The 20,142-nt window shown below is 50.6% G+C and overlaps 2 protein-coding genes across 3 annotated transcripts; both read right to left on the reverse strand.

Annotated features, from left to right (window-relative positions):
- Positions 1 to 308: 308 nt before the first annotated feature.
- On the reverse strand, positions 309 to 5,716 carry CNPY3 (canopy FGF signaling regulator 3). 2 transcript variants are annotated; one of them, XM_064709608.1, is made up of 8 exons: positions 5,650 to 5,716; positions 5,206 to 5,517; positions 4,936 to 4,971; positions 2,081 to 2,204; positions 1,736 to 1,832; positions 1,215 to 1,337; positions 925 to 1,042; positions 309 to 795 (listed from the first exon to the last, which is right to left on the reverse strand). In XM_064709608.1, the coding sequence occupies exons 1-8, from the start codon at positions 5,699 to 5,701 to the stop codon at positions 590 to 592; spliced, it is 1,068 nt and encodes a 355-aa protein (XP_064565678.1). In that variant the 5' UTR covers positions 5,702 to 5,716; the 3' UTR covers positions 309 to 589. The 2 variants fall into 2 exon arrangements, with proteins under 2 accessions (XP_064565678.1, XP_064565677.1); XM_064709607.1 differs by lacking the exons at positions 4,936 to 4,971; positions 5,206 to 5,517; positions 5,650 to 5,716 and adding an exon at positions 3,875 to 4,010.
- Positions 5,717 to 6,156: 440 nt separating this feature from the next.
- POLR1B (RNA polymerase I subunit B) lies at positions 6,157 to 20,042 on the reverse strand. The gene is made up of 15 exons (XM_064709605.1): positions 19,881 to 20,042; positions 19,636 to 19,803; positions 17,663 to 17,809; positions 16,707 to 16,839; positions 15,769 to 15,905; positions 15,096 to 15,319; positions 14,230 to 14,401; positions 13,218 to 13,389; positions 12,134 to 12,415; positions 11,426 to 11,559; positions 10,821 to 10,991; positions 10,074 to 10,230; positions 9,156 to 9,352; positions 8,499 to 8,752; positions 6,157 to 7,698 (listed from the first exon to the last, which is right to left on the reverse strand). Exons 1-15 carry the CDS (start codon positions 20,022 to 20,024, stop codon positions 6,819 to 6,821), a joined length of 3,372 nt encoding a protein of 1,123 aa, XP_064565675.1. The 5' UTR covers positions 20,025 to 20,042; the 3' UTR covers positions 6,157 to 6,818.
- Between the last annotated feature and the right edge of the window lie 100 nt (positions 20,043 to 20,142).

Here is a 20,142-nt window from a genome sequence, read left to right on the forward strand (position 1 = left end):
CCCGCACGCCCGCCAATCCCCGCCGCGTCCGCCCCCGCGCGCCCGCCAATCAACGCTCGTGCCGCGCCCCTCCCGCCCCCCGGCCAGGCCACGCCCCCCTGGCCGCGCCCCCACCAATGAGCGCCGCCCGGCAGCGCTCGCGCCGCGCCCCCTCACGGCCCCGACCTTTGCCTCGGCCGGGTCAGGGCCCGGCCCGCGGGGCCCGCCCGCCCCTCACCGGCCTCTCCCCGCGCCGCGGGACCCGCCCGCCCCTCACCGGCCTCTCCCCGCGCCGCAGCAGAAGCAGGGCTGGCAGTGGCGGCGGCGACTCTGGGGAAAACGTCTTTATTTACAGTCCCGGCGGCGTGCGAGGAACCGGCGGCGGGGCAGCGCTCGCGGCCTTCGGGAGCTGGAGCCCCCGGCAGGGATGCGGCAGGGCTGGGTCCCCGGCGGCTCCGTGACACCGAATCACGGGATAGCACCCAGGCTGGCCAGGCGGGGCCAGGCGCTCCGGTCTCCCCCGGGTCACAAGTCCCTTTTCCTTTGGTACCCATAGGCACAGCGGGGTGAAACCCCGGAGCGGGCGGCCCCGGGGGCAGGGGCTGCGTGCCTACAGCTCATCGGCTGGGCTGTGGGTGAGCGGAGCCTGCTCCTGGACCCCCTCCAGGGCCTCCCCTGTGTCCGGAAGGCTGGCAGCTCCCTCGCGCTCATCCTTCTGGCCCTTTTTCTTCTTTTTGCCACTCTTTTTTTTGCTCTGCTTCTCCCCCACGCTTGCCAAATCACCCTTCTTGCCAGTCCACTTCTCTGCCAGGCAGCCTAGGGAAATGAGGAGAGGGGCAGAGGGGGTGCTGCTGGAGAGGCAGGACTCCCATGCTTTAGCAAGGCTTCCCTGCCCTCCTGAGCATTCCTGCATTATTTCAGCCCCTGGAAGCAGCCACAACTTACTTGTGTCCTTTCCTTTTAGCACGTGGTTGGCACAGAGAAACTGGGAGAGATCCTCCGTCTGGTGGTGCCTGTACCAATCTTCGATCACGTCTTCATACTCCTCTACCAGCACATCGCACTAGGGCAGAGAGGAGAGCCCAGCTCCAGACACTTGCTGGTGTGGCAGGACCAGGGCCAGGCTCCTGCCACAGGTCCTGCCAACATCCTGCTCCCAGGATGCTCTCTCCCCTTCCACTCCAGCCTACAAGGTCACAGCAGCCACTGAAAGCCAATCCCACGGGGTGGGGTACCTGCTTTTTGAGGTCAGCCACCTCAGCGGATGTCTCATTCCACAGCTCGTAGGGGATGTCCATCACCACCTTGACACCCTTGTGCACCAGATTGTGCAGGGTCTCGAACGTCTCTGACATGCCCTGTGAGGGAGGGAGCAGCACAGCCTGGTGAGGTGGGGCTGCTCCTGCAGGGCTCCCACTCTCTCCACACAACCCTGCCCTGCCATGCACAACATGCAAACCAGATCCCTGGGGGCATCAGCGTTACCATGGGGAGTTCAGGTGGCAGCAAGTTCCCCTCTGCAAACCTGGTCCCAAACCCCAGAGGAAGACAGCCCCAAGCTCCCTCCATGCCTGCTCACTTCACCAAAGACAGCACCCCACATCTGACTTGGGGGGCAGTGTGGCCTTGCCTGCCAGGCACTATCAGGGGGTCCAGAGGATGGGAAGAATGACCCTGGATTGTCACTCTGGCAGTGAAGGGATGGATGGGTGAGGCACATTTGGGAGTAGGAACTGGAGGAATGTCCCTCCCTCACCTTTGCGAATCTGTTACTGCCGCTCCTCTCCTTGTGCAGGTTGTAATCCAACAGCCGCTTGCAGATGTTCTCTGTCACCTCAATTAACCGGATATCCCTGCATGGAGAGAAAGGCTCAGGCTTGGTGTGGGCCCCCAGAACCAGCCAGGGCACAGGGTGAGCCTCCCAAAGCCCCCAGCAACAGCCAGGGCACAGGGTGAGCCTCCCAAAGCCCCAGGAACAGCCAGGGCACAGGGTGAGCCTCCCAAAGCCCCCAGAATCAGCCAGGGCACAGGGTGAGCCTCCCAAAGCCCCAGCTCCGGAGGCAGTGACAGCAGAGGAGCCTCCCATCCCACTGCCACTTACGACTGTGTGTACTTGACAGCAGAGCCCTTCCCATCCAGGAAGCCATACTTGGTGTCAATCACCTCCTTGGTCTTGCCAGTCTCCTCAAAGGCGGATTTCAGCTCCACTGCCACGTACTTGCACACTGTGGGAAGGAGAGAGCACAAAGGCTTTAGGGGGTGTCACTGTTGTGACAAACAGCAGCAAGAACCAGCCCAGGAACCGGGCAGGCCAAAGCTGCTGTGAGCACAAAACACATTTTGGCCATCCAGAGAGATAACCAGGAATGGCTCAGCTGCTTCCACTGGAGATCACTTGAAGCAGGAGCACCCAAACCAACGTCTCAGTGTAAACCAGCTGCTGTGGCACAGCTGGAAGTCACACAGGCTCAGCTTTGCCCCCAAAAGCCTCCACCTCCCTGCCACAAGCTGCTCTCCTCCTTTTGGAAGAGCATGGGGGTCTTTTCGCAAAGCAAGTCCCAGCGTGGCTCAGAGCTTCTCCTTGTGATAGCAGCACCTGGTCCCACCTGGTGCTGGTTCTGTGCTCTCAGTGCCCTGGGGACACTGGGGCTGTGCTGGGGACACTGAGCAGCTGGCAGGGCTCCCTGGGCTGGGTGACAGCACAAAGTGCTGGCTGTGGCCTCCAGCAGCACAACCTGGGGCTCTGCCTGCAGCAGAGACCACATCATCAACAGATTTAGAACACAGTGCAGGGTTATTTTTATAAAGCTAAAAAAGAAGGCTTTATTTCTTCTGTAAAAAGAGCCCAATAGAGCTATAGAAACAGACAGCAGGAGAAATATCTCAGGGGTTTACAAGTGGGAATGGGGAGGAACGGAAGCCAGGTGTGGTGTGGCTATTCCTCCCCTAAAAACAGGGTCTCAGGAGGCTGGAGAAAGCTTTGTCCAGTGCTGTGGGGTCCTGTTTGTCAGGAGCCATCTCTTCTTCGAGCTCCACTTTAGGAGAAGTGCCAAGCTTCAGCAGGAATGGTCTGACAGCAATGAGCCAGTGTCTTCTGCCAGGCATTATGTGAGCTGAGAGATGCCCCAGGCAGGAAGAGAGCGAGGTGGCTTCTCCAGAGCTCCCATGCATGCGTTGAGAAGCCGTGTGTGCAGCTCCTGCACAATCCTCTCTCTGCTGGCACAGGGGCCTGGAGGCAACTGTGGGATGATCCCTCCTTCCTGCAGGCCCTTGGATCTCAAGGATGTCCCCCTCCACACCACACCTGCTGCAGTGTCCCCACACATGCCAGGAGTGCTCAGTGCTGAGTGCAGCTATCCAGATGCTCCCTGCGGCTTTGGCTGAGCACTGACACAGGTTGGAAGCCTGGGCAGGAAGAGGAGCAGAGTGTGGTCAGTGCTTGCTCTGATGCTTCTCTGAGGTTACGCTGGTGCCACAGCAGAACTTGGATATCAGCATCTCCAGAGCTTTTCCTCGGCAGGGAAAGTTTTGTAAAGAACTCCCTATTTTTTTAAATTTTCTCTTTGCTGTCCAGCTCCACATGTGCCTGCACAACAAAGACAGAGGAAACCGCACCAGGCAGCAAATGCCCGTCGTGACCTACCCCGGACTGCCTGCGAACCAAAGGGATACTCAGACAGGAAGCATCACGGAGACCAAACTGTAAGCAGCACACACGACCAGTCCCAGCTACGAACCGGCAGGCGATCAAGCGGCTGCTGGTAACGGCGATGCCCGCGGGCAGGAGGCGGGCAGAGGAGCAGCCCGCGGGGGCGCAGCCTCGCACCAGCAACCCCCGGCCCGAGCAGGCAGCGGGCCGCCGCCGATCAGCCCGGCCCCCCGAGGCCCCGCTTACCCTCGCACTTGCTGGGCAGTCGCACCCAGTCCGAGTCGTCGCCCCCCACCAGCGCCGCCGCCATCAGCAGCATCAGCAACGCTGCCCCCGCCGCCGCCATGACTCCACTTCCGGGGCGCGCTCCCGCCCCGCCACGCCCGTTACCATGGCGACCCCACGGTGCCCGCCAATGGTGGAGCCGCGCGTGACCCGCGTGACCAATCCCCGCCGGCCGCCGCCAGCCAATCCCGGCGGCGCGCGGCCCCCGTGGCACCGCCCCCGGGCGGTCCCGCCGGGCGCCCACGTGGGAAGGGGCGCGCACGTGGCCGTGGGGGAACCTCGGGGTATCCCACACAACCCCCCGGGGCCTTCCCTGCCTCTGGAATAAGGGAAACCTTCCCTCCGAGGTACCCTGGGGCCCCTTCCCTACCTCTAGATAATTCATTCCAGGAAATTCCACCCTGCCACCCCTACAGAAACGTGTCAGCTCCTCACTCTTGTCTCCTCAAGCCAAGATTCCCATCCTGTACCTCCCCCGACCAACACTGGGTCTTTCCCTCCTCCACTTGGGGGTCCCCTCTCTAGTCTCCAGAATATTTCCAGTGACTGCCACAGCCCTACAGCAAACCAGGGGGACTTACCCTTCATGCCCTCAGCTCCGGGCGAGGAGGATGGAGGTGAGGACGGCATCAGAGAGCAAGACCTTCAGCAGCACCACACGGACAGCCATGAGCAGCGCCGCCAAGGCAGCGGCCGGTGACACTGCAATGGAAGGGTGAGGTGATGCCTGCCACAGGCACCCCCCTGCACCCACATCTTTCCCAGGCCTGCCATGGGGCCATGTTTGGGATCTTTACACATTCCGGAGACACCTGATGTCACCCTCATGTTGTTCCTGAGGACAAGCTGGCTCTGACCCAGTTTCCCCATTCTTCCCACCACGGTGAAGCTTCCCTCCCTCTTCCCCAGTCCCACACCACTGGGAAAACCCATCCCAACCACCACATATCCCCAGCCAAGCCACTACCAGGACTTTCTCCCTGGCAGCTGACATTGCCAGCCTGCAGGGACCAGAGACTCACCAGCTGTGCTACAGAGCTCTGCTGCCTCCTCGTAGCCTGTGGGATGAAAGAGCAGCTGGGGAGGCAGTGGCAGCCCAGCACCAGGTGCATGGCAGGGCCAGCCACAAACCCCTTCCTGTGATCGGGACAGTTTGCCCCTAGAGCCTCACACCTGCTCTCTGCCGGCCCCAGAGGCCCTGCCCTGCCCTCCCTCCTCGGGGGCCGGCAGGGCACCCACTGGGCTGGGCAGCAGCGGCCAAGGCAGGCAGAGGGGCGGCAGCAGGGCCCTACCCGTGATGCGGATGGGGCGGGAGCTGTGGGATGGGGAGCTCCTGTTGGCCCCCACATGGCAGGCGAGTTCCCTCTCGCGCGGGGGGTCACTGGAGAGGAGGGAGACGGAGCAGACGGATCCGCCATCCTCCTGGGAGGCGCCATAGGCAAAGGACTGCAGGATGCTACCGTTCCCACCGGAGATCCACACGGTGTGGCCAGAGCTGGGGGCCAGGTCGCTCACCACGCACACCACCAGCTGCCGGCGCTGCCCGGCCAGCACCATGCTCAGTGGCGGGGTCAGCGTGGGCAGTGGCACGGCTGCCCTGCCAGCTGAGGGAGACAAGGTTTAGGGGCACGGCTTCCCTCACACATCCCGCCCAGCACGGCACGGCTCAGCCTTTGCATCCAGGCTGGGTGGCACCCCGCCTTTCCGCCTCCTGGCTTTGTCCCGGGGGTACTCACGGGGCAGGAGCGGGAGCAGAGCGGCAGCCAGCAGCACCCGGAGCAGCTCCATGGCAGCTGCAGCGCTTGGGGCCGCCGGGGCTCAGCCCCCGCCGCAGCTCCAGCTGCGCCGCCCACCGGGGCTGCGGGGCCCTCCCGCCGGGGGTACAGCCCCGCTCCGCCCCGCCGGCGCCGCTGCTGCTTCCCACGGAGCGCCACGGAGCGAGTCCCGGCCCCGGGGGTGCCGCACATCGGGACCTCGCCCCCCGGGACACCCCCTCCGCCTCCCGCCCGCCGAGCCCCGGCAGCAGCCCCGGCCCAGCACAGCGCTGCCGGCAGGTGAGGCATAAACTACAAAAGGACTCTGGGCTGCACCGCAGGGTACGGCTGTGCCCGGGACACACGCTCGGCCCCGCGGTGACCAGGGCAGGTGGCACCTGGGACAGAGTGGGGTGGGTGGTAGCTGCTGGGGACTTAAGGAGGGCGAGCTCCTACAAGATTCATGTTTGCACATGCACGAGCCAGGCTGGAAATGCATCTGTTTTATTCTTCTTCAGCCAAATGCACCAAAAGAAACCCCAAAGCCCAGCACTGCTCGGCTTGGTGACACCAAACGCTTCCAGGATACACCTGGCAGGGCAGCCTTGGCTACTTGCAGTCAAGGCTGTGGCTTCACGGAGAAGAACTTTGTGCCACCTTCTTTATGACTCAAGGCACGTGTATTGAAATAAAAAAAAAAAAACAAAAAATGTACAATAACTTCAACACAACCCCATCATTAAGGCATACATTTTTCAAAGATTTTTCTTGAAAAAAACAACAAAAAAATTTTTTTTTTGTAATTTCCAGCATTCACCTCATGCTGTTTTATGACCTCTTCATACCTACAGTTTCAGCCTGAATTCAAAGAACCCCATCACTCTCAACCCAGGAGCTTGGGTGGAGCAGCAATATTGCCTGATTTTCATACACATCTCAATAGCTGGTGATCCTTTAGGAAGTCCAAACAAACCAACAGAGCCATCTTTCCTTGCCCTATCTACAGCCTGGCAAAGCACCCTGTCAATACAAACATCAAATTAATCTTGAATTCTTTTGAAGAACCTGAGAACTGACTTAATACCTGAAATTCAGCGACAAGACTTGACATGTGCCTCCTCCCTCCAACCATCACCACACCAAGGACCAAGCTACTCCACATTGAGCTTTGTTTTGATGTTCATGGCCGCCAGCTCAGCCACGAAGTAGCGGAAGACGTGGGGCACAGGGACAACCTCGATGGCATCCACCTCGCCGCAGACGGAGCAGGAGTACCTCCTGCTGCTGGTCACAGAGGCCTGGGACAGTTTCTCCAGCACAGGGGACGTCATGCTGCCGCAGCTGGTGCACACGTAGGCCACGGAGCCGTCGGAGCAGTTGAAGAGGCGGTCCTGCAGCAGGAAGGAGGTGCCGTGGGCCAGCAGAGCGTCGCGCTCCATCTCGCCGAAGCGGATCCCACCTTCCACGTTCCTGCCCTTGACGGGCTGGTTGGTGACGGCGTCTCGGGGCCCCGTGGTCCTCACCTGGAACTTGTCGGAGACCATGTGGCGCAGGCGCTGGTAGTACACCACGCCCACGAAGATGTCTGCCTCCAGCTCCACCCCGCTGATGCCGCTGTACATCTTCTCCGTGCCAAAGTAGTTGTAACCCGCGCTGGCCAGAGTCTCACCAAAGTACTTCAGAGCAGATTTCTTCTCGGTGAAGGTGAAGGGAGTGGCATCGTAGGACACGCCGTGCAGGGCTGCTGACTTCCCTGCCATGCTCTCAATTAACATGCCAATGGTCATGCGGGAGGGAAAGCCGTGAGGGTTGAAGAGGATGTCTGGAACCATGCCGTTCTCTGTGAAGGGCATGTCCTCAACAGGCCACAGCTGGCTCAGGATGCCCTTCTGTCCATGCCGGCTGGCAAATTTGTCCCCAATGGTGGGATTTCGGGGAACCCTCACAGTGATGCAGGCCTTCTTGAACTTCCCAGTGCCACGGTCGTTGCTGCACAACCTCACGTTGTCCACAATGCCCACTTCCTTACTCCTGTGTAGGAACAATCATAACAAAGGTGTCAGGTTTGATAATTTTTAGTTTCAAAAGGAAAATTAAGCAGAAAACTTAAACCACTTATAAAATGCCTTTGGAGAGCTGAGAAACACCACAACTTTTCAAAGTATTACTCAGCAGTGAGGGAACTCAGGCTATGTAAGAATTAGGGCAAGGAAGCAATACAAATATACAAAGGCATCTTCCAAGTGCCATTCAAGTACCACTTTTGGGTGATAGGGTAATGTGCCACCCATGATTTAAAATAAGGATCATTTCAACCTGGTTCATCTGGATCACACTTTGTATCAGATAAAATGCATCCCATTGCCATTTTCATTGTGTTAAGGCAGCAGCCCCTCTCCCTACCACCAATAAATTCACACCTTACCAATGGGACCCCAAAATAAAGAACCCAATTCAGTTCTTCAGTAGAGAGGGAAGTTCAGAGCAGAAAGGGAAGGCAAAGTATGAGCTCTGACAAGTTCCTTGTTGTGCTCCTTCTATAGATGAGCCCTCAGCCTGATATTCCATGTGCCAGGGGTCTGCTGCAGGCTTAACTGTTATCATGTCCACATACAACCAGCACAGGCAAATCACGAAAAAAAAAATCCTCCTGGGATAAGCCATCTCTGCAGCACACACTGGCTTAGAGAAAAGATGTGACACATGCCTGGGAGTCACCTACAGCATGAACTTCATGCTCCCTGTCATGCTATGGACACTATTATGTGAGGAGAAAAGGGAACATCTGCAAGGAAATGTGAGCAGAGCCAGGAGTGACAAGCTGTACTTACTTGTAGTACACAGTGAAGGTCTCCCCTGTGTTGAGGTTCATGAAGCTGTAGAAGGGGTCCCCAGGCTGCAGGATAGACCCCACAAAAGGCAATCCATCAGCATCCAGCTTCTCCCCAATGTTTGGATCGCCAGGCCTGATGCCAAATACTAAATTATCTCCTGCCCTGCTGGCTTTAAGGGAAAGGTCAATGCTCTCTGCCTTGATAACACTTCCATAAGCAAATCCTCTCTGCCAGGAAGATTTATTTACGATCTAAAAAGGAGAAACAAAAGGCTGTTAAAGACTGGCTGATAACTTCAAAGAAGAAAAGATTTACTAAGGTAAGCATCAGACCAAAATGGGAATACTGCCTTTTTAGTCTCCCAGTAAGTCACCACTCCAAAAAGCTCAAGCCTCACATAACCCCAGTATTTTTCAAAGCTGGAAGGCCATGGCCTTGGACAAACAAAGCTCTGCTCTACTCCCAGCACTTCCAGCATTGCCTGCTGTAACAACACAACCACTGTGCTGCTGAATCTGCCCAAAAGGTGTGAGCACCAGCACAGACAGAAAGCAGGGTCCTCTCAGCTGAGTATCACCCCTACTCCCAGTGCTCCACATCTAATTCATTCACAGGTGTGAATGAATTAGGATTTTGTCCCTTCTGGTGCCTTACCATTGCATCTTCCATGTCATAGCCACTGTAGGAGATGACAGCCACGATGGAATTGGTGCCAACGGGATAGCTGTCCATGCCATAATAGTCATACATGCTGGGCCTCACCAGAGGGCTCTGGGGGGTGTGCAGGTGGTACAGCTTGTTATCCGAGCGATCCTTGTAGTTGTAAACAGGAAAGCCCATGGTTTGCTTTCCTGGAGGGAAGGAGGGAAACTTGATTTATTCCTCTGTGTGTCTTTTTAAGAAAAAAGCTGGAAATACTTAGAAATTTAGAGGGATTATCAATCTTAACTCTCTTGGAATTTAATAATTGTCCTAAGCCCAGCTCTAATTTTTCTATGAACTACAATACTCAATGCCTTTCACAGCATTTTATAAGGACTACATCTAATTTTGTTTTCTTTTCTGCAATTTCAAAATCCCCACTAAGGCTGGCATGGTGCTTCTGGTTTTGCTTATTTGGAGATTTTTTTTTGTGTGTTTACTTGTTTTGTTTTGTCATTTTTGGGGGGCATGTATGTGTGTCTTCCCCCCAGTGCTTCCCAGATGAAAGCCCATGTTATGTATTTCCAGGCCAAAAAGCATTTGCTTCTGCAGCATAAATATCCTGGCAAGGGAATGGAGTTTTGAATAGTCATATTGCTAATTACAGAAAAATATGAGAAAGAAGTAGTGTTTTAATGACATCTTTCTGAAAATACTGTCAGAAATTCAATATACTAGAGGTATAAATCCTATATATACATTTTTAATATATATTTATATATATATAATATAATATATATATTATATATATAGAATATATATTATATTTAATCCTACAGATATATTTAGAAAATATAGATATGTTCAATATACTAGAGGTGTTAATCCCTCTGCCCAGGGTCTTGCAGCCCTGGGTACTTCAGCACTTACCCATCTGGCACTGGTACATGTTCCGTGGACTTTGGTTGTGGTCAGAGAAGGGAATGAGATTGGCCACCACACTCAAAATGCTGTGAGGGAAGAGTTCCTGGTGAGTGGTCACTCCAGGCACCACCTCTGACTGCAGCGTGGCCACGTTCATGAAGATCTGCAAACATCAAATTGGATAATGCTTGTACATTTCCTTCTTTTAAAGGGAAGGAAACAAAACAAAGCTGTCTCCGATGGTTTTCTGTCCATTTCAGTTTCAGCTGTGGGTGTTGCCTGCACGGTAGTGTATTAGCAAGACAAATCAGACAGCTGGTAAGCCACCTATCACAGGTTAGCTGCATGGAAGGAATCCTGAAATACAGAACTGCAGTAATGTCTCCTCCTTTCTGTCTCCCACTTTAATAGTTCCAAGTGGATGAGCTCCCCTGCAATCCACTGCTTGGCTGCCCAGGAGCCATTTGGCAAACAAGATGCAACACAAGATGACACGGTACACACAGCACAGCAATCCTTCACTTCAAATCTTCACAAAGTTAATACCAAGTGCAGATCTGAAGATCTCAAAAAGATCTCTACAGTCCAGCTCTGACATTTACCAGAAATCAATTTGCAGGAGTGAAAAACCCCATTCTGTCACCTATTCCAGCTCTTCAACACAAGCCTCTTCCTCAGCTCCTTTCACAAATATTCACCAAACCCATTTTTGATGCCAGGTACCTCTGTAACATGGGAATATGCAAACCCCACCTGTTCCAGAGTCCCAATCCATTCATTCTTTCCATAGGCCAGGTTTCTGACAGGCCGCACCATCCGGCAAGGGTTGGTGAAAATGAAGAGCCCAGGATACAGGCTGGGTTTTCCTGTCATTGGGATAAGGACCACTTCTGCCCGTGCAGGAAACCTCTTCTCTTGTGTGATCTGTTGGTGCAAAGAAATAACAAGCTAGAAACACAAACCGAGTTTAACTAAACTGCATCCACCTGCTCACACAATGGTAACGTCAACCACTGGTGTAGCCACTAATTAAAATCTACAGAGAAGAGTTCTTAGAATTACTTTTAGAAAAATCTCCACAAAAAAAAGACAGAATATGTCTTATCTTGCCTTCTCAAAGAAAATGTTCTTTCAAAAACTGTAACTTCATAAAACAACAGATGAAATATATGGATTAATAAAAAAGCTAACACAAAAGCACACTCCAATACTAATACACAACCAAAGATAAATTACTGGGTCAGATTAAAAAAAAAAAAAAAAAGGAAGGAAGCCTAAGAAGTTCCAAACATTGCTATTTTTGACCACGGCATGTTGAAGATGTTTAGCTAAGAAACATTCCAAACAGGACAACAAACCTTGAAACGGCGGAGAGTTTGTGCAATCTCAGGAGCCAGCTCCTGCTCCACCCAGCCCACCATGGAGCCATCCAGCACAACCCTGTAGCACTCTGAGTAAGGCTGGCATGGAGCTGCATCAATGGGGGTGACACCTGTGGCAACAGGGGGTTGATGGACAGAACAGCAAAAAAAAAAAAAAGCAAACAAAACACAGGAGTTATTTCTGCACTTCTCAGTTCACACCTAGAAATTTTCTGAGACATCAGAAAATTCTCAGCAAAGCCATAGGCAGGTTCAATGGAAAATGAAAAACACAACTTAGAATGTCATTCCCTTCCCCATTTTTCTGACTGAAATAAGGGTTCTCATTATTATTGTCTCATTCTCATTATTCTCTGATTACCTTCATTATTGAAGGTAATCACAAGTGAACTGCAGTTCAATTCAAGTCATTACAAAGTTACTGCTTTTTTTTAGTCCAGTTTCTCAGAGCTGTGAGAAATTCCTTGCGCAATTCTTTGTGCTTCAGTGAACATCCTCACACTACAGCACTAACATTGAATTTTACAGGCTGATGTACAAGCAATGTGTTATTTACCACTAAGCAGAAGCCCAGTAAGTACAGGTCAAACTTGATTTTGCTTCCCAACTGAGCAGTGTGCTGTGATGCTGTGTGAAGAACCCTTCCCAGGCACCTCACTAAAGCATCAGGCCAGTGAAACATACCCAGGGAACATAACAAAGGCGGGATGTCTGTCACGGGCACCATCTCAGTGACAATTTCACACAGAGCTGTCATGTGGTTCATGAGCCCACAGGGCTCTCCATCTGGGGTGTCCACGGGGCACAGGAAGCCCCAGGACTCGGGCAGCAGCTTGCGCACGGTCGTGGTTCTCATCTGGGAGAACGCCGCCCCTCTGTGGATGCAGCGGAAGTGGGAGAGGTAGCGGATGAAATTCAGCTTGTCCCCCACCACACAGAGACCACTGGCCTGCAGCATGCCCAGCCCTAGGGAACAAAGGGGAGATTATGGCAGGAGCTCATCCAGCTTCAACAAACACAGGATGTTACAAGGCAGTTTCTTATTTTTCACTGACAACCCCTAAAGATGCTCACACTGGATCCCAACAAGGCAGGTGCACGTGCACAGGCAATTCAGTGACCTGCAGAGACTTTAAATTCCAAGCTATTCCTTAAAATCTAGTTCCTTTTACAAACATGAGGAAGCAATTGCCAGTGAAGCAATTAGGAATAGGAATTTGCAGCTGGTATGCTTTACCAAAATTTTGCAGGTTTTTAATCTAATTTCATTTCCTAGTGGGCACTCCATTACAACACTGTCATAGTGGGCACTTCAGGGAAGCATCAGATAAATCTGAATCTACATCAGCAAGCCAGTTTCTCTCCATTTAAGCTCATGTGACTAATGAGGCAGTTAGGATTAAAACAAATGCCCCTTCTCTGCATTGCACCTTCTAAGAAGAAATAATATTTGGGAAAGCAAATAGAATTATGGTCATCATTTTGGACAATGCTAAATTTAAGTTAAACTATTCACCCGGGTAGAGGCTTTGCTTTCATAATTAACCTGTTCTGTACCGTGCACAATGCCTATGCTTGTGCATAAATCTTGCCTTTTTTCCTCAACTACCCCCTTCTTCAAACCCCTTTTAGCAATTCTGTTACAGTGTACAATGTCTGCCTACAAACAGTTGTAGTTTCCAGTTAAGAGCTCAATTTTACGTTGTTCCTCATTTTGTTTTACAGGAAAAAAGGAAAATAAAAGGTGACCTCAAGCCTGCAGATTTACCTGTTTTTGACCTCAGGTTACCAGTTGCAAGGAGATACTCAAATGGCTTGGTGAAGTCTGGTGCCAGGCCAAATGCCTTCACCAGGCTGTCTGTATTTAGGCTGATATCTGTCTTTTCTGCTCTTTTCTCCAAAACAAACCTAACAGATTGCAGCCAGGTTTCAAGCCTCTCCTACGGTTTAAAAATGAGAGATTTAAAATTAAAACAGGACAGGAAAGGCTCGAATTAGAACATCAGTTGCACATACCACAGAACACCTCTGAAATTAGCAAGATGGACAACTTTTAAGGAACTGACAGTTTTTCAGACTTATTTCCAACACTGGCTTCATTCTATCAAGATGTTGATGGTATATGTCAACACAGAACTAAAAGGAAAACACCCACCCAACAGCTTGGCAATCACTTCCACCCAGAATGGTGATGAGTCTGGCAAATTAAGCACAATAAGAGAATTTCATAAAGCAGAAACTGTACCTATCATCTGACCACAAGGATAACTCTGTATACAGTGCACACTGTGCCTACTGTCTGCTTTAGACTATTTAGGATTTTTGGATTAAAAAAAAAAAAGGAGCTGTTAACTCACTCCCCTGCTGATCTGACAGCAAGGGCTAGGCAGGAAAACAACTTTTTCTGGTTCCTGGTAGCTGTTTTTCATAGCACTAAAATGCTTCCCCAAGTTCCTTTTCAAACCATTCAAGTAGTAGAGATTTTTTTACAGGCTTTCAACAAAACAACGCTAAAGAAAATTCTGGCTAAAGGGGAAAATAAAGATTATAGAAATATGTAATAACACAGGGAAGTATCTTATTTGGGGATTACAACTACTATTCCACAGTGAACTTCATGGGACAGTTAAGCTTCTCTACTCCCAGCACCCTAAAATGAGGTATTCCCTACAAATTGAATTGGAGTAGATTAGTAGTAAGTTACCTGTTTAAAGTCAGAAGCATGTTACCAACTTTCTGATGTGTAAAGAAATATAAAGACGTAGGAGCCATGAGCTTACCTTTAAGAACATAAGGAAAAGCTGTCCTGGGGTAAGCACCTCGTGATTCATAAGACTGTCTGGATTATCTTCCATGCATTCCCCTTTGGCAAAAGCATAGAGCTTCTGGGTCATCATACAGAGCAGGTAGAACTTTTCAGTTCTATTGGTCAGGTGAATACAGATACAATTGCTGAAGGAAGAGAAAGAAGAAGGACAACTACCATGATCTCTTCATGACAGCTTCATGTTCTTCAAGTCTCTCCTAAATATTTTTTTTTTAATAAAAGCCTAACAAGGCAAGTAGATGTAAACTACAAAATATTTCTGTTAGCACTATCAGTGTCCTGACACAGAAACTCCAAATCTCCACTGCTATCAAGCCATGTATGGAAAACTGTGGGCTGAGCAACAGTCTAGCACAAACAAAAAAGGAAAACCACATCTAATTCCTAAAGCTGGAGGAAGAGCAAACACCTTACTTTAACAGAAAAATGAATTTTTTAGTTGAATGCCTGCCACACTGACAGTCTCAAAGCAAATTCTTCCCCTTCTTTCTAACTTATCTCACATATGATTTTAAAGCATTTCTTCCATTTTAAAAGATAAAAATTATTCAGAATTGACAGATTGTGTGAAATTGATAATAAACTGCAGAATTTCTGTTCACCAAATGGATCAGAGCAAGCTTTAACCTTCTCTTCCTCAACCTTTGTGTCTTTCATCAATGACATCACAAAAATGCCATCTAAATAAAAACTGTCACCCTCTTGTGAAACTGTTTTGGGAATACTTGTGTCAATCCATTAAAACACACATCATCATAATGCTCTCACACATGCCTATAAATTCAACACAGTGACACTGGATCCCAGCCACATACAGACCTCAGAATGAAATCTGCAGCCTGTTCATTGCTGTACCACTCAGGCAGGTTGAGTTTCACTCTGAAGCTCTTTCCCAGGTAGTCCAGGACGTTTTGCTGTGTCAAACAGCCAGCATCCACCACTGCTCTCAACATCTCAGTGACACAGTTTGCAAAAAAGGTATCATCTTCCCTTCCTTTCACCAACTCTTCAAAAATCTGGTAGTCTGGGAAATTAACCAATGCCTGAGAGACAGAAGTTTATCAGATCAGAAAAATAAGGTCATAACAACATCTGTCTACAAAATACAGCTAAAGAACTAACGCTGTATACTAACCCAGTGCTCTAGAAATGCCCTTCCACAATGAGAACTGCAAAATGCTGGGGGGTTGAGATGCTTAGAGAGCAATGCAGGGGATATTCATACGCTGATAATGATCTCCATCCAGACCATTCATTAGAAAAACCCCACAAAACCATGAGTGTGTGACTCTGCCCTCATCTCTTGTCCCTACAGACACTTCCTCTGCTGCAGACTGAGTTTTTGATCAGTGTTGCACAGTTTGGATGACCTTTCTCCAATCACTGAAAACACTCCAAGTGGAATTAGCTTCTTCTCATTACTTAAAATAAAAATGCTTTGCAAAACTTCTGTGTTTATTCAATACAAAAATGACAAGCATTCATTGCTTACCTTCAGAGCAAATCCCAAGGGGAGGAAGAACAACTCTTTGCGAAAAATGAAATTCAACATGACACAGCCATTTTCCAAGTAGTGAAGGTTCATATTTATTGCGGTATGCTCATCCTTGACACAGTGCATCACCACCCCTGCAAAAATCACAACATCAGCACGAGCTGCACAAAACCAAGCGGCTGCATCGCTGTGTCATGTCCAAGGAGCGTGAGACAATTCATGAGAGAAACTCTGGTGCTTGATGGCTGAGAACATGGGGCAGATCACACTTCACTGTCAGTGTGCCACTTCAAATAAACAACTCAGCTCTTAGCCAAAGAGGGCTGTGTCTCAGGACAGTCAGCACATTTGGTAGGAAGCTTGGAAGATGCGCAAAGTTTTTAAAGAAAGACCCAGGCCTCAACTACCCTGTTTGTAACCTTTGGTTGTAGGACAGAGTAACAAACAATTAGTGTTCCTAATGGCACACTTATCTCTGTGTTTGGGTGGCAGTGCAGCAGCAGTGTTTCCTGGCCCAGCTCTACACTATCATCTGCAGGACAAAGAAAAATAAAACAAAAAAGGACCATCAAATCTGGCACTGCCTTGAAATAAACCAGTGTGGAGCTACAGTGTGTGCTCAAACACCATGGTCCAGTCAAATCAGCAACTGGCAACACCTGAGTTAAAAAAGCTGTTTAACATTTGCTGGCTTAATTCAATTTTAAACTGGTTTTACTGAGTATACATGACAAAGGGAAAGTCAGACAGCTCCCACAAGGCAAGTCCCTGCTTCTTGCTTGTGGTGTGTTTACCCTTTATTCTAATGTGCAGCAAAAAATATTAACATTACACAAGAACTGTAACAAAACTACCAAAATTCAGCTACAGATGGTCACTCCTGTTTGTCCTCAAGCAGTTGTTACTAGGATGCTGCAGGGAACTGCTGAGCTTACCATACTCTGTGAAACCAGGGCCTCTGTTTTTCCACTTGTGCCTTGCCATTGCAAGAGGGAAGTTTCGCCTGGGCATAATCAGCATCCTGATCACTTTTTCTAAGCCATTGATTATAAAGTAGCCTCCCATTTCCTGGAAGGAGAAGAGAAATCATTTTAATACACTCAGAAACTCAGAATTAGCATTGTGAGTAAAAGAAAAAAATGCCTGTACTATAAATGAAACCCAAACATTTAATGGGAAATAGCAAGACATGATTCAGCACTGCTTTTGGAAAGGCTGCACTCACACTTATGAAGTCTAAACGTAGCAGAGTGCAAGGAAAAGGATGCATGTTCCACAATTTAGAGGAAGAAAAAATCTTTGTGATCAATGGAACATATCTGAATAGCTGACATTAACTTTTTTAAGTAATCAAAAAAGCTCTGAAGTTCTCACACTGAGTTTATAAACCAGAAGGATTTTCAGAGCAAAAGATTTCTGTCTGGTCACACACAAGCTTACTTTTCTGATTTTCTTTTGTAGTTTTCTCTGCCTTTTTTTGTGAGTTCAAAATGCAGTGCTAAATGAGTCTGTGTTCAATTATAGACAGCTAACATGCTACTGGGGAGACAGGGAAAAAGCTGCAGAAGACAACTGGGAATGGAATTGTCTCTTTCAATCTGTTCTCCAAATCTTTCTCTCCACAGAGTCCCCTTCACAGCACTCTCATTTGCTGTGCAGCTGGTGAGTTTCTATACCAAAACTGTAGGGATTGACACCAAACAGATCCCTGTGCTCAAGAACAACTTCTCAAGCCGCTTCATGGGGCCCCCATAAGCAATCTGCTTTCAAGAGAAAATGGGAAGTCATACTTGAAACAAACTAACAATGTTCAAGCCCTGCAAAGAGAAGGTGAACTGACAAGTGGCTCAGGTAAAACACAGACTTTCCTGACCCTCAAAATCCCCGTTACCTCTTCCTCCTCATGGTGCTGCAGAAGGTCTTGTGGAGAAAAACCACAGAGGTTGCACAATTTGGACTTGACCATGATTGGAATGTACCCCAAGGGCTGTCTGATAGTCCCTTGGGGCATGTCATTCACTGACCAGCTGATGTCGGCCTAAAACAACACAACACCAACAGTGAGCAAGTTAAGTTGCCCTTTTCATCTTTCCTGCTACACCAACTGCACCTTTCACACAACCACAAGCAGCTGGACAGACTTGTAGCACTGTAAAATGGTAGCAATAATAAAAAAGAGCCAGTAGATTCATGCATAAAGATTACACTCTGGGGACAGTCAATGTGGGGTCACAGAAGAAAATCATACAAGGCTGGAGTCAGGCAAAGAAGCTGCTGGCTGAGTGAACAAGGTTGGTCTGGCTTCCTTTGCCTTCCAGACCCTTCAACAGAGCAGCATAAATAAAAAAAGGCAGCCACAGGACAGGACAGGAAACTGCAGAAGATAACACTTAAAAGCAGAAGAAGACAGCAAGTGTCTTCTGTCCACTGAAAAGACATCCACACTACAGGCCTGACAAAATCCTTCCTTTCTTCACTCAGCACATTCATGAGTGATCTGAAAACCAAGAAAGAAAAGCATGCAGGACAGAAAATTTATTAACAAGTTCTGGCAGCGTGTGTGAAGGAAAACTGCGGGAGCAAAGAATCCTAACTTTACATGCAGAATGATTGGAAGAGCTGCTGTCCTGCAGGAGAGAAACACTGGCACTGCAACACAGGAACATGGGTTTAACATCCGGGAGCAGCAAAAATGAGTAAACTGAGTCTCAGAAATTACTGGAAAAAGGGAAGGGAATGCTACTGTGTCCCTTTAAATCCATGAGGCAGCCTTGTCTACACCTGAACTGATGACTAAGGGTCTACAGCTGCTCAGCAGGCTGGGGCTCACATCCCACCTTGGGGAAGTGGGAACATGGAGCTAAAGCAGTATGGTGGAAACAGGGAGTGATTACTGACTGTTTTCTGCTGTGCATGGGCAGGGAAGGGTAGAGGTTAACCTGTCCCAGCACAGGGCAATGCCTTTTCACACCAGGCACAGCAAACTGTTCTAACTGCTCCAAGCGTTCAAAAAATCATTAAACAGACAATGGGGGGAAAAAAAGAGATGGGAAATAATTCAGGTAAGAAAAACAAAATCAGTTGTAGCTTAGGAAAATCTAAGATCCACTGGGAATACAGCTATGAACAATCTGCACTGCCCCACTTTCAGTTTTCAGATAAGGTACTGCACTTGGAGTGGCTTTTATCATGGCAAGGTGTACAGCTTCAGAGAAGTAAAAAAAACGAAACAAAAAAGAAAACGAAAACAAGCAAAAAACCTGAAATCCCAAGCAAGAACTCCCTTGCACCAGGTGCCTCACATAAACAATCAGCTGAGACACAAATACATCATTTTAATAGAAAACAGCAATGTGCAATCCTTTCACACAGCAAAGGAAAATATTTGCTGGGGATGCTTCCTCCCCAGGCAAATTTCAAAGCACTTCACAAAAACCATGAACCTGTGAACAGGAGAGATTTATAGCTCTGGACTTGTGCATGGGAGCAACGCTGCTTTTGAAACCTGGATTCCCGCAGGAACAAGATCTGGATTATGCTGCTCTCTGGGATGACACGGGTCTCCATCCAAGCTCTTCCAAGCCGGAGAAACGGGAAAGAAAGGCAGCGGGGCCGGACCACGACAAGTTTGATGTGCGGGGAAAAACAGCGAGGCCACACATCATCACCAACACCGCAGAGCCCGCGGGGGACAGCGCTCCCTGAACCCCCCGGAGATCGCTGAGCCGGGAAGGGACCTTTAAAAATACAGCACGGGGCTGGGACAGGGACCCGCGTGTGCGGAGCTCGGCCGGGACAGGGACACGCGTGTGCGGGGCTCGGCCCGGACAGGGACACGCGTGTGCGGGGCGGGCGGGCACTTACGGTGATCCTGCCGCGGTAGGTGCTGCGGAGCCCGCGGCACTCAGCCGGGAACACCCTCCTCTCCTGGCACACCGTCCCGGCCGGCACGGCGGGAGGGGCGATGGACACGCCGACCAGCGTCAGCGCCAGCCGGGTCTCCTTCAGAGCGAACTCCACCGAGGGCACATCCTGCAACGGCACCGGGTCAGAGCGGCGGGGCCGGGGGAGGGCCGGGCGCCGCGCCCCCCGCCCCGCGCCCCCCGCACCTGCACGGCGCGATAGACGCCCTCGCTGACGGCGTAGTTGAAGGACTCGATGTGGGCGCTGGTGAGGTCGCGCTGGGTGGTGCCGCGCCGCGGCGGCCGCAGCCGGTGCGGGTCCGGGCGCGGCCCCGTCCCGGTGCCCGCCATGCCGCGCGCTCCTCCTCACGGGAAGCGCCGGGCGCCGGGACGGCCGCGTGCGGAGCTCGCGCCGCCTCCCGGCCCGGCCCCGCGCGTGCGCTCCGCACCCGGCTCCGCCCCCTCCGCG

The sequence above is a fragment of the Zonotrichia leucophrys genome, chromosome 3, assembly GCF_028769735.1.
Source record: "Zonotrichia leucophrys gambelii isolate GWCS_2022_RI chromosome 3, RI_Zleu_2.0, whole genome shotgun sequence".
NCBI classification, from domain to species: domain Eukaryota; kingdom Metazoa; phylum Chordata; class Aves; order Passeriformes; family Passerellidae; genus Zonotrichia; species Zonotrichia leucophrys.

What these genes read in the sequence shown, in the direction of transcription:
- POLR1B (XM_064709605.1), bottom strand. Translation starts at nt 20,024, where the DNA reads ATGGCGGGCACCGGGACGGGGCCGCGCCCGGACCCGCACCGGCTGCGG. An exon ending in AGCACCATGAGGAGGAAGAG is followed by an intron (nt 16,840 to 17,662) that starts GTAACGGGGATT and finishes TTCTCCTTCCAG; the next exon opens with GAAATGGGAGGCTACTTTAT. An exon ending in GCCTTTGTTATGTTCCCTGG is followed by an intron (nt 11,560 to 12,133) that starts GTATGTTTCACT and finishes CTGTTGCCACAG; the next exon opens with GTGTCACCCCCATTGATGCA.
- CNPY3 (XM_064709608.1), bottom strand. Translation starts at nt 5,701, where the DNA reads ATGGAGCTGCTCCGGGTGCTGCTGGCTGCCGCTCTGCTCCCGCTCCTG. An exon ending in AGAGCTCTGTAGCACAGCTG is followed by an intron (nt 2,205 to 4,935) that starts GTGAGTCTCTGG and finishes TCCTTCCCACAG; the next exon opens with TGTGCAAGTACGTGGCAGTG. An exon ending in TGGCTGACCTCAAAAAGCAG is followed by an intron (nt 1,043 to 1,214) that starts GTACCCCACCCC and finishes TCTCTGCCCTAG; the next exon opens with TGCGATGTGCTGGTAGAGGA.